General features: G+C 40.7%; 1 protein-coding gene across 15 annotated transcripts in view; it reads left to right on the forward strand.

Annotated features, from left to right (window-relative positions):
* Positions 1-2,866: 2,866 nt before the first annotated feature.
* kcnt1b (potassium sodium-activated channel subfamily T member 1b) overlaps positions 2,867-12,896 on the forward strand; it is a 68,879-nt gene continuing 58,849 nt past the window's right edge. For all 15 annotated transcript variants that reach the window (XR_010664765.1, XR_010664766.1, XM_065948276.1 and 12 more), the window contains exons 1-2: positions 2,867-2,950; positions 4,828-4,995. Coding sequence is in view for 13 of the 15 variants with exons in the window: in XM_065948276.1 (XP_065804348.1) it covers positions 2,910-2,950; positions 4,828-4,995 (209 nt within the window). In the remaining 2 variants the exon portion in view is untranslated. The remainder of the gene's footprint in view (positions 2,951-4,827; positions 4,996-12,896) is intronic.

The following is a 12,896-nucleotide window of genomic DNA, read 5'->3' on the forward strand; positions in this document are numbered from 1 at the left end:
GCAGTCCCATTCGTCTACAGTCGTGCATCTTTGCACACAGACCAGCCTGACAGTGTTTCGGACAAATTAAGACGAAGCAGCATTAAGGATCTGTTATTAGGTTATTCATTCCACTGAAAGCCTTTTTATTCGGAGTTTCCTGTCGGCATCAAACGCATCAGTTTCCTTAACGTTTGTACCGAATCATGCTGAAGATGCCCGGTAGGTGGCGAATCACCCGTGGGTGACTCCAGGTTGGAAAATGAGCTCCGTTCCCCTCCTGCTTCGTCTTTGGGAGGAAAATGATGCTGATGCTGTCAGGGAGGCATGGGCGCCAGCAGGGAGTAGAGCACGCTTACATTATGTCCTTATTATACAGCTGTTAGCTAATATGGAAGAAGACAGTCAAGAAGAAATTGAATGGAAGAATAAGTGGTACATACATTGATTTTTTTATTTTTTTTTCCAGACCACTGTTTGTGACGTAGGAGCGGCTAGAAATGGTTGCACGGGATGGCGAGTTGATAACAAGGAAGAAAGCGTATCAAAAAAAAATCAAGTTCATATTCGGCAGCAATGACTAAAAATAACGCTTCTTCTTCCTCCTCCACTGGGCAATGTGGTCCGTCAATACGAGCAAACAAAGTTGTTGCTAAGCGACGATGAGGTCTCTCAGTTACGGGTACCAGTTTTTTGGGCCGGCGTGTTGATATTATAAAGAACCTCGTCAGGTGTCGATAAACCACAACAGTGCGCGTCAGCCAATCAGCGTTCATGACCGGGACTTTCTTTGATTTACCTGCAGGCTTAAGTTAATGACATTAGTCCTCTGTTTGCCCCTTTGACCGTCGACCTCCCCTCGCCTTCTGTAAGGACAGTTTCTAATGATGACAGAGGCTCCGGAGGCGCGCGTTGAGGGCACACATCCTCTGTCACACTGGCAGTGCTGCTGTATGAACAGTATGCGGAGGTTATCTAAACCAAGCTTATATGTTTACGATGATGGGACCTCGGTCAAAAACGGGAACTTTTCCCGGTTTAACGAAGTGAGCAAGAAGTAAACCCACTATGTCCCTTCCGGAAGCCTGACTTGACACAGTGACTGTGACGCTCATGTGTAAGTTCACTTGTTTATTTTTCTCTTACTGTATAATAGGCTACCATGAAATGGACTTTCAGGATGTTCTGAAGGGAATATCTGTTAGTCATTTGGTGGCTTCTTCCTGGCTCAATATTTCGGTAATTGGTTCTGCAGGTTTTCTTCATGGTATTAATAGCATAGGCTTTACGATGTGACAACACAGCTTACTATTGTCGTCCTACGGGACCTGTTCATGACTGTACGATGCTGTTCGTTTTTGCCATTGGTGTAGTGTCAGTCTAACATTGAGGATTTTGTTTTGCAGTGAACACAAAACTATGATAAACACTTTCTTCAGAGACCGAAAGTGCACCGATAATATGCTTGTTTTAAGCATGAAATTAACTGTTTTAAGCATTGTGTTGTCACAAACCTTTTCTTTTCTTATGATGGCTTTGGTTCAGAACAAGGAAAACTTACATCATCAGTTATATAATGAATAAAAAGTATAATTTTACAACCCAAAACAATCAGATGTGTTGCTAATGCTTATTTGTTGCCTTCAGGTGTCATGACTGTGGACTCTCTGGCCCCCCCCTTATTTTTTAGATGCCATTTATATCTCCTTTTTGTACTTTTCCTTTGGTTTGAATCTGCTGTACTCTAAGCAATGCTGTGGCCTACTATTGTGGTCACTTTTCCTAACCCATTAAGGCTTTCAGAGGAAGCAGACTTTGTATTTTAGTAGAGGACAAGGCTCAATTCGCTCTTATGGTTGCCTTGCAGTCTTGATTTTTTTTTGGGGGGATCTTTTCATCCTGTATCCTTAACTGCTTCCTCCACCAAAAGTAGAAGCCACATTGAGGACAATGTGTTCCTTCCACCCCTTCACCTCTTCACTCCTTTATTTCGTGTTTCCCTTTGCATCTCTTCCCCTAACAAGCAGACTTGGTTGTCATCTCCCCTCATTCTTTTTTTTGTGTCTGTTCTTCTGAGGATCTGGGCTCGCTTGTGCTTTGTTAATCAGTTATAGCATGTCTCTGGGTGCTATTAGCCCACTCAAGACTGCCTACACTGTACGTTGATGGCCATGGTACACAAATACACAGCTCTGTATTACCCACTTATTGTCCTCTCTGCGCTTCATAGGAGAATCCAAGCAATCTCAGCTGGGGGAAAAATATGATCAGACATGTGAAGGCATCTCTGAAATAAACTGAGCGTTGATTCACTCGAGTAGAAACATACACATGTGTGGAGCCAGAAAGAACATACATCAATTTGTTGTACATACTTAACACTTATGCTGTGACCTATTTTTAATATAATTTATTCACACTTTGTTGCGTAGTGTGCAGAAAATGATAAGGGGATCCCTCCTCCTTATGGCAGCATACTTTCAAACCTGCACCCTTGGGCATCGTCGTTAAACACACAGGTAGATAATAGCTGACTGACCCACCTGGAATTTTTTTTTCCACTTTGTCCGAATACACACCATAAATAATACAACACCTCCAGTGGGGAATGTGTGAGACGATGTAGAATTTAATATCGAGCTGGCATAGTGGGTGGCATTAGAGTGCCTCTGTGTAATCCGGCTCTGTTTAAAGAGCAGCACATTTCAGCGGCCTCCTCGCTGAACTCTGAGCAGAGTTAAGCTGCGACACGGCCAGTGCATGTAATCGTATCACACTCCTGCTAGAGAGGTGCATTTTTAATAAATGTGTTTAATCTCACTCTCTGTCTCCCCTTCTCTCTTTGCCCTCTCTATCCTTCTCTTCCTCTCATGTTCCTCACTCAAGTCCCCCCTCAAGTCCCCCCTCAAGTCCCCCCTCAAGAGTCAGTCATGAGCCCTCCACGCCGATCATCCAGTTCCCATGGTGACAGGTAATTCCCTCGAGCGCTTAATTCCCCTACATGTGACATTGTGCTTGTGTGTCATAGTCGGAACACTTATGCATACACGCACAACAACATGAAGCTAATAAGACATGCACACTTGCTGTTGATGCAAGAAGATGCTTTTTTATTCTGAACCTTCTTTGAGAAATTGCAAGTCAATGCTGTGACTGTGTGGGATTCCGATGAATTTGACAGTCTTTATTTAATTATTTGTTTATTTGACGTGGACATACAGTAACATTGGTGTTGTGACATTTAACCATGCACAAATCCCAGATGCACTGCTCTTAGTCTTTTTAGCAAAATGCTAATTTACAACACCTGTCCACCGGAGGCTTTTGATTTATGACAGGCATACGAGACAACACTTAGTATATTGTTCCCCTTCTCAAAGTTCAATAGGGAATAGAACATGTTATATAATCCAGTTATATTAACTAAGGGAGAATTTTATTTTTGAGAGAATACTGCACACTACTTGTGGGACTCACCAGATGCCCCACGATACTATATCATCACGATACTTGAGTTAAGATAGAATATCATTGCATCTTTAAACATTTTGCGATAAGCTGAGAATTGCGATACAATATAATGTGATTTTACTTCTTTAACTGCATATTGTGTCCACAAAATTGAACGAAATCAAGAACTGTTTTGTCAAATAAGAAACAAATCTATTCATCTCACTCCAGTATTTTTAACTTCTACACAATGGGAGTTAAGCCCACAGACTGACCAACACTGTGATAAAAGTAAAACCCTGTAAAAGGTCGCATGCACCTCACATTCTGAATATGTTATATTTCAGTCCAATCGAACTTAACTGAACACAAACACGTATGGACGACTGTAAAATTGCATTAATTTTTTACAGTGCAACTTGTTCAAATTGAATTGTGCAATCCATTCATCAATTAAAAACTAAAAAAGCATATTAGCTATTAATATAATAAAAATATTGATACTTGGCGGTCATGAATTGATATAATATCCCAAAACAAAATATCAAGATACTATGCTATACAGATTTTTCCTGCACCTCTACTACACACCAGGAAGGGGGGGGATTTAAAAAAGCTACAAAATTGACATCAGAACATAAAATAGAGTTAAAACAGAGAGAGAGGGCAAACCTTGGAAATAAACCGATCCTGAATATGCTATCTTCTTCCTGGACAGATGTGTTTTAAATCCATTTTACACTTCAAAGATGTTGCAAGACATAGCTGAATGCAATACATGGAATTCATGTTGGACATTGCTGTAATACAAGAGGCATTGTCTTGCTTTTTGCTAAGATACAAAATACAAGCTCTTAAACTTTAAATATCAACTTTGATGGAAAAATGCCAGTTTTACCTTTAAATAATGCATTTGACCGACCGTATATGTGCATTAAATAATATATGATATTCATAAATGAAAAATGGAATATGAGGTCATCTGGTTCTGCCTTTTATGCCTGACTAACATTGACGCAGAGAATCACAAATCATATGTCATTTGTTAAAGCTGTTTGTTCAGCTTTGATTCACAGAACTGCTTCAGAGACAAAAAAGCGTTTGTAGAGCGAAGATTACACACCATTTTTGTCCCAGATAAATAAATTGTTATCTGGGGATTACAGTAGAACATGTAGTCCCCCTGAACGATGATTGTTTGGATTGCACACAGTCTGTTCTTACTTATTATATAAACCTATAACTCCCCACTGATTCCAAACATATCCCCAGATATGGATTTCACAAGTCAACACAAACAATCTAAGATGCCTTGTTGTTGTATCTGTGTACTCTGTTATTAAGCCGGAATGTCAGCGTGTTGACCAGCAAGATGTTGTTCTCTGTTTCACCCTGCAGGACCTCCACAGAGACCCTGCAGAGGAACAACAGCAGCAACTCTGGCGTTATTCTGGACATCTCTGCTCTCAAGATGGCTGAGGTGGATACAGAGGTGCCTCCTCTTCCACCTCGCTACCGCTTCAGGGACCTGCTGCTGGGGGACCAGACATTTCAGAATGATGACAGGTAGCACTTGAAAAACGGTGTTAGTTTATGTACTACCGAATGTGAGAGGCTGCTCAGGGATAAAGAAAGGGGGCCTTTTTGTTTGTGTGTTTGCCCATACATTTGACTTAATGTTCAAATCTCCTTGGACACTTGAAACACTGTTTCCGAAAGCTCATGATACTCCACACTTTGTGCTCAGTGTTATGGGCTACGATGCAACTATCCCTCATGCTACCTCATCCACTTCTGCTTCAATTTCTGGTTTTTCTACATTTCCCAGAATGACTTCTCACGACAACCCCCCAGAGATGCGGCAGGACTTGTTTTCAGCTGTTGGTTTTATGTGTAGGTGTATACAGCAGTGGAAATAGAAACAGTGCAGTGAGAGATTTTGTAGTGAAAAAGTGAGAGTCTTACCTTTTGCTCAGACTCTGTGGCCGCAATTCATTTGTGCCGTAAGACTGTCAACAGAGAAATATCTGCCTCTGTAATAATGAATCTGATCTTTTTCATGGTAAAATTAGTTCAGTTTAAAAATAAATATTTTCTCATACATATGAGCAACACACAGAAAACAGGCCTATAATTGCACGGTCTGATTGCTTTAATAAAAGTGTGCACAGGATTTCTCTTTAATCGGATAATTGTTACGCTAGACTGCATTTTCATCTTACTCTGAGTTGAGCATGAAATGGCCCATCCCTTGGCCCCTTAACTGGTGCTACATCCATCGCTTGAGTGTTTGGCAGTCTCCTAAGAGTTCAATTATTGCTGGTGAGGCAGACCGACAGATGCAGTTTGCCGCCCAGAAGGGAGAAGAATTAGCCGAGCGTCAACCACTGCTGAGTACTGTGGAGCTCTCCATGGTGCTGAAATGAAGTCGTCTCACTGCGGGATCTGGTGTTACGTCAGTGTTGTTCTTTCAGAGAGAGCATGTCTTCAAAGCTTCCTCTTGATTCGTGATTAAGCGTAAACTTAAGATTGACATGTGATTCATTAACTTTATCACATCGTCACATCTGCCTCACTGTGTTTGTCGAAGGTTCTCCTTAAGATTGTGCAGTTAGCTGCTGTGGTCCATTAATAAAAGCAGTGGCCTGCAGCCAGCCTGGGGCTGTTTGACATTTCAGACATGGTTGATTTATGATCAAGACTTTTGCCGTAAGGACCAAGTAGTAAGCTTGTTTTTAAAGAAACCGATGAAAGATACGATACTCAGTGAGCTCATGTCATGTGGAGAGGTCAGTTCAACCATAGTTTTATCTATCTATGTAAACACTTTAGTTGCACTTGTTTTTTATTAGTTATTTACCACTAAAATCCACCTCCCATAGGGTCCTGTAATAATGTTTACAGACCTGTAGAAATTATACAGTGATAGATATAGACCTGCAGAGTATGAAAAAAGATCGTCAACATTGTTGAATGTTGCAATGAAAATACGACTTTGTCTGAAAAAACAAATATTGAAGTGTGCTGCATATTAGCTTTATTAGCTTTACACTTTTTTCCCCTGCTTTTTCATATCCCAATGAGGATGAAATAGCATTAAATCATTCAGCACTTCAATCTGCACAACCTGATGAATGTTTCAACAACATTAAACCGACAGTAGCATCACAATACTCTCTTGGAAAACATGGCTTTGTGTCTCATGTAGTGAATAAGGCTTACGTCATTGAACAAACAATGCATCTAATTGTTTGTGTTGTTAATTTGCAAAGCGGTTCCCATCTTTAACAGCCAATTGTATTGGTGGTTGAGTCTGGCAGAAAGCAAATTGTGTATGTTATCTCTCCAATCCAGGCATTGGATTGTTGGCTAGAGCTGCCATTTTTCACCACAAAGTCGATAACAGCCATGGTTGGATTTTATGTTTTGAATTTAGCTCATTGATGGTTGTCCTGTATGAAAATATATCTGAATATCATCATGGCATGTGAATTTAAGATATTGTTTTAATTGAAGTAAATATGTTACTCATGTTTGCTACAATCCTCTCTCCCTCACTCAGTATCTATCTTTCTGTTTACTTGCCCTCCCTCTCTGGGACTCCCTGCAGAAAATTGCTTTCTGCAATTGTCACTTTGTTGTGTAGCTGTGCAAGGCCTTTTGTCTGACACATAGCATTTGGTGCAGCGGTTAACAAATTCCCCCACACACATTGCTCTGTGTGCTTTCTCATGGGATGCACTGATTAGTATGCATTGTATGACAGACCCATATGGTTTTGTTTTCTTAAGCTGCCTGCCAGTGTCATCAGGACTGTTGACATGTAAAACAACAAACACATTTGGCCAAGAACAAATAGAGCAACACCGACATACAGGATCGTTTACACTACAGATTAATTACATGGAAATGAAGTCCACATGCTGATTCGACAGACTAGCACATGTATGCAGCTTCATGTAGACCTTGAGATATGCAGATCAGACTATTTCGATCGGTATTGTCTTGTATTGTGTGTAAAAGTGGGTTTGTGTGTAGTAAGTCACCTCTGTGTGCATGTTTCATTATGAAGGTCCCCCATGAATTGCTCTGCAAATCACTATTAGACAGAAAAAGGTAATTAGGGTTTGTTGCTGGGCTACTTATGCACATGCAGTGGAGTATGTGTGTATTTGTGTCCACTTACGTGTATCTATGTATATGCATTCAAGGTTTTATCAAAAAACGACATGATTCACAGATTTGTAAGTGAAAAAAACAGCAGAATTGTTTCATCACAACACATAAAAGCTGTTTGCTGCAGCTTCTCACACACACCTCTGTACAATGAGTGTTAAATAAGCAAATGAAGTTGCAGAAGAGGAGAACACCATTATTGATAGCATCTTATGGCGCCGCTGTAATTGCTAGTTTACGAGCTCTGGAGTGGAAACAGAAGCAGATCATCTCACTGGGCTTTGGGGACATTTTATTTCTCGGTTGATGATCCTGTGTGGATGCCCTGTCGAGTGTAAAGCCTCCATACAAATTAACCCCCTCAGGGAAAGTCAGACCCCCCGTCTCATATTCTGCCCTTATGGCCTTTGCATCTGTTTCCTAGCATCCGTCAAACAGGGCAAGGGTTTCAAGCACTCTGGCAGTGATAGTTCACAAAACAGAACATTTCTAGAAGGAATTCCTGAGAGGCAGTGAGAAGAAAAGACAGATGCTCAATAAGATGCACCAAAGAGTTGTAGCTGGGGGTCGAAACCAAATGCATTTGAAACTGCAATGGCCACAGGTAGCATTTATTTTGGTACAAGCACAACATGCATTTTTAATATTTGTTTTCTTTTTAATGATAAGGCTGAAAGCCTTTAGTGAGTCTATGGAGCTAGATTCGTGTCAAATCTCCAGAGAGCAATTAAACATACCCACAAGTAAATTCTATTGTTTCACACGCGCAATTATTAACTGCCACACACGTAATAAAACTCTTAGTGCACAAATTTATCAACAGAGCGCTGCACAGGCAGCTGTGAGGGTGAAGTAAAACACAGGTAAGGCAAAGAATGTCACTGTCTGCAGGACTGCAGCTACTCTCTCTCTCTCTCTCTCTCTCTCTCTCTCTTATATTAAGTACCATACATTCTTAAATTAGGATGGATAGTGAACACAAGACCTTTTTCTTTGACATTTACATCTTCTTAAAATGTTTTCTTGAGTATGGATATTGTAGCACAGTGGAACAGTGGGTGTTTTTAGGGGGCAGCTGCATGGGTTTATGGCCGGTGGGGGCCAAAAATGCCAGGGCAGATTTTTTTGTTCCAGTCCAGCCCTGGCAATAGGCAATTACCAAGGTATATTTTTTTTAAATGATCAATTAGAAACATGTTACCTAAAATGAATAAATAATTGTGATCTCAGTATTCATCAAAGTAATTGTGATTTTCATTTTGTTCAAAACCATGCAGCCCTGGGGTAAAGGAAATAAAGACTAAGTGAGTTGAAAAAAGTGAGAAACAATACAAATGATACTGTGTAGCAGAATGTAGTTCTTTTATATGTCTTCTGCCAAGGTCTCGCTTCAAGGAATGGAATAAATCATTTTGAGTTTTTGCATTATTATCTTTACTGTCCTTCCAATGAGGAACTTTAGATGGTAAGCTTTAACTTAGTATTTGTTTACAGCCTGACGCTGCTTGACCTAAGAGACTTTCTGGTGTCTGCAGATCTCAAAAAAAGTAAGACAGGGTCCTGGAAATATATATTTTTTGCTGCGTTTTTTGCAACATATAATAAAATTCCAAGGCCAAATTCAAGTTTCTCATTGTGTATCACTGCTACAGAGTGATAATAGTGATAATAAGCCCTTCTGTGCTGTCAGGGTCTGGGTGTCCTTGTGTTTCCGTTCATCTCTTTGTGGATGTGGGCGAACAGTGTGCAGGGAAGAGGAGGGGGGGGGGTCTCCCTCCTGAGCTGTCATTATCTCCAGGGTTGGGTGTCAGAGGGCTGTTATGACTGCTTGGCTGTGTAGGAGCTGAAGAGGAGCAATCACGCTGAAGTCATTGGTCTAACAAGCCAATTGGTCTGTGTGTGTGTGTGTGTGTGTGTGTGTGTGTGTGTGTGTGTGTGTGTGTGTAATTGTGCAGGTGTTGGTATATGTGCTCTGACTGTGGACACACAGGTATGTATGCACCTGTGAGTGTCTGATTATACATTTGAGTGTGTGTGGGTTTGTTTCTCAGTCTGCCAGTGGGTGGGGAGAGAGCGGGTACTGTCTCCGTAAATGTCAGAAATAGAAACAAGCCAGTGAAATGACAACAGAGCAGAAGGGAGAAAATTGGTGCTGAAAATCTTTCCTCTGTGTATCCAATCTTAATTTGGGGGGGGGGGGGGGTTCTTGTCTAATCAAGGCAGGATGCAGATGGGAATACTATCGACAGAGCGAGATGTGGTGATTGGTCACTAAATCAACTCTTAACACTGCTTGTTAAATGCTTGCACTTACAACGGCGACCCAGCAATGACGCAAATCAACAAACAACAGTCTCACAAATGGATCATTCCAAAATGACTCCGATATGACAGCTTTGCAGCGAAACAAAGGAAGCCTTGTCTTTACTTTGCAGATATTTCCCGCACTATCTGATGTAAACCATAGTTGTTGATATTTTTGAGATCTGGTATTTTCCCAGGCAATATATTTCTCGTAAATGAAAAGGTCATGTTTTGATAAGTTGCATCCCTCTGAGGCTTCCTATAGATTGTTTTCCACTCGTAACAACATTACAGAACCTAACGCCAAGCAGAACGAGGTGTCCAAAACTATTATTGAGCACTGGATCTGGCAGCAGCAGTTGTTTGTTTGCACCAATTCTGTGCCAGAAGTGACTGTGACAGAAGTGAGTAAAGGAGGCTGGTGATAAAACGGGGAACAAACACGAAGACGAAGAAGCAGAGCGCCAGGAACAAGAAAAGAATAAAACAGACAAAACTTTGAAAGATAGTAGGGTGTAGAAGATATCACATAATAGAGGCACGATATGAAGATGATGAGGAGGATGATTCGGTCTAATAAGTCATGGAGGACTAACAGAGTAAGTGCTCTCAGGTATATCTTCACACGTCATTCTTCCAAATTCTTCTGCTTGTTTAAGATTCATGACGGATTTCTCAGATACCTGTATAGCTTGAGATGAGATGAGATGAGATTCAACTTTATTGTCATTACACATATACAAGTATAGAGTAACGAAATGAGGTTTGGCATCTCACCAGAAGTGCAAATAAGCAGAAAGTGCAAGAGTCTGTGCTATGTACAGTAATTACAAAATTTACAGATGTAGACTAAAAAAAGTGAATTATTAGGTATATATGGATGGCTGGATTAATGGGATGCTATAAATATGAATAAATGCTATAAATATAAGTGTATTCTTAGGATTATAATATACAGATTAAGGTGCAGTGAGCTTCAGTATCAAAAATTAACACTTTTACAGATTTATGATGAAAACTTCCTGGGGTTGTAAGAAATAATTAAATTATTAGGGTCTGCATAATCTTTTTATTGAGAAGTGTGGGACAATATCAATGCAACAATATATCGTCGAGGCAGAAATCTTGGCCAGAAACAGGCTCATGATGAACTGCCATCTACCAAAACTGTTTGAACAATTGGATTGAGGGGGATGCAAGAAGAAGGATAAGGACAAACAGGGGCGGGGCTGGCAGGAAAATCCCAGGAGCTCCCAGGAATTGATTCCTGATATTACATTTTCTTAGGCAGAATTAGAGACAAATACCCTACCATATACTGAATTGTATCCTGAGGATATATTTTATATTGTATATTGTGATGTTAATATGGTATCTTTCAGTAAATCTTGCAAATTGTTTTAGCTGTTGCTAGCTAGCTGATTAAACTAATGTTAGCTCTTTGGCTTATTTGAAAAAAGCTTTCTAACAGCAGATTTTTAAAAAAATATTTTCAGGCACCTTATTTTGTAGAAAAAACTTGAAAGAGTACCCTAATGTAATAAATGCATCTCTTGAATCATAGTCATCATGTCATCATAGTGATTGGGTAAAGCATACACCTATCATGTGTGACACTGGCTGTAATATCTTTAGCGTAAACCTTAAATATATTGCACAGGAGAGCAGAACAGAGCAGAGTTTTTTTCAACATAATCCCACAAACATGCACTCTATTAATGTTGTGATCCTGTCCTTTTCCTGAGTAAGGCTGGGTTACTACTGGAGGTTAAGTCAGGCGAGCTGAGCCTAGCTGGTTGTGAAGCTATGTTTGGACATTTGCTGTTTTTAGGAAGCGCTTTGCTTATCTCATGGCAGTTGACATGCATTAAAATCTGAGGTTGTGTTAATAACACAGATTGAAGGAGAAAAAACAACTTGACCACCGTGAGACATTTTAAATCTCAACTTGCGACCCCACAGTCTCCCCACGTCATCTCACTTCAATAATCTGACATGCTTGAAAGGCTGAGTGTTGTTACTGGTGACACGCACGGTTCCGCTTGGCAACCAAAGCTTGCAATTTAGACCATAGGTGGCATTAGTCACCACCATCAGCAGCACAGAGTGGGTGGGCGACACTTGAGGGGCCTGCTAGACTTGTTCTCATCAGCAGCAGAGTGGATGTGTGTCTTTGGCGTGCTGTCAAATTAGGGTTGCTACTGTCACAATGAAGCAGACACACGCTGTATGTCACATTCTCTGAGGGCAAGTTTCTCTATGGATTTGTGCCGCCAGTGAGCAGAGGCTGCAATGTGAACAAGTAAACAGTGAAAACGAGAAAGAGCTGAGGCATGGCATTCCTGAAGAGCTCAGTTTGGGCAATGATCCATTTCAGTCATTTCTGCTCAGATTGATTTCCTCTTAGCTCTGTGGAGGTTTTAAATGGAAGTAGCATGACACGTTTAAGTCGAAAATATTGTGAAGCTCTCCCAAAGCTCTTCTATCAGTCAGTCATATGAAATCATTTGGAACATGACAGCAGCCAGGTGCACAGTCACAAAGATGTAGCCTGCTAGGATAGATTTATCAGATGGGGGGTCAGTGTTTCTGTTCAGAGCAATTCCATCGTTATGCCTGGCAATCTCTGGTGCATTAACCCCCCATAGCCATGCCATCTTCTTGCCAGCTCAATTAGCATCGCAGTGGTGTGCTTGTCAGCAGCTGTGATGTTGGAGGCATTTTGCGATGAGATTGTCAGCGCCGTAGAGGGGGTTCCAGCGTTGTGCTTGAGTGTGAGACTTAGAGCGCCGCATGGAGGACGATACAGGAATAACACACGACTGTACGTTTCATTCAACTAGTTTGAAGACAAGCTGGAAAATATGCACTGACTAAATCCTTGAACTGCATTATTGCCCATGAATATTTAAAATGTCCTTTTGTTATGTCTTTAAAATGAATTATCTTCTGCGTAAACACCAACTAAATGTCACTCAGTAATTTCC

Source organism: Labrus bergylta, chromosome 2 (assembly GCF_963930695.1).
Source record: "Labrus bergylta chromosome 2, fLabBer1.1, whole genome shotgun sequence".
In the NCBI taxonomy this organism is placed as follows: domain Eukaryota; kingdom Metazoa; phylum Chordata; class Actinopteri; order Labriformes; family Labridae; genus Labrus; species Labrus bergylta.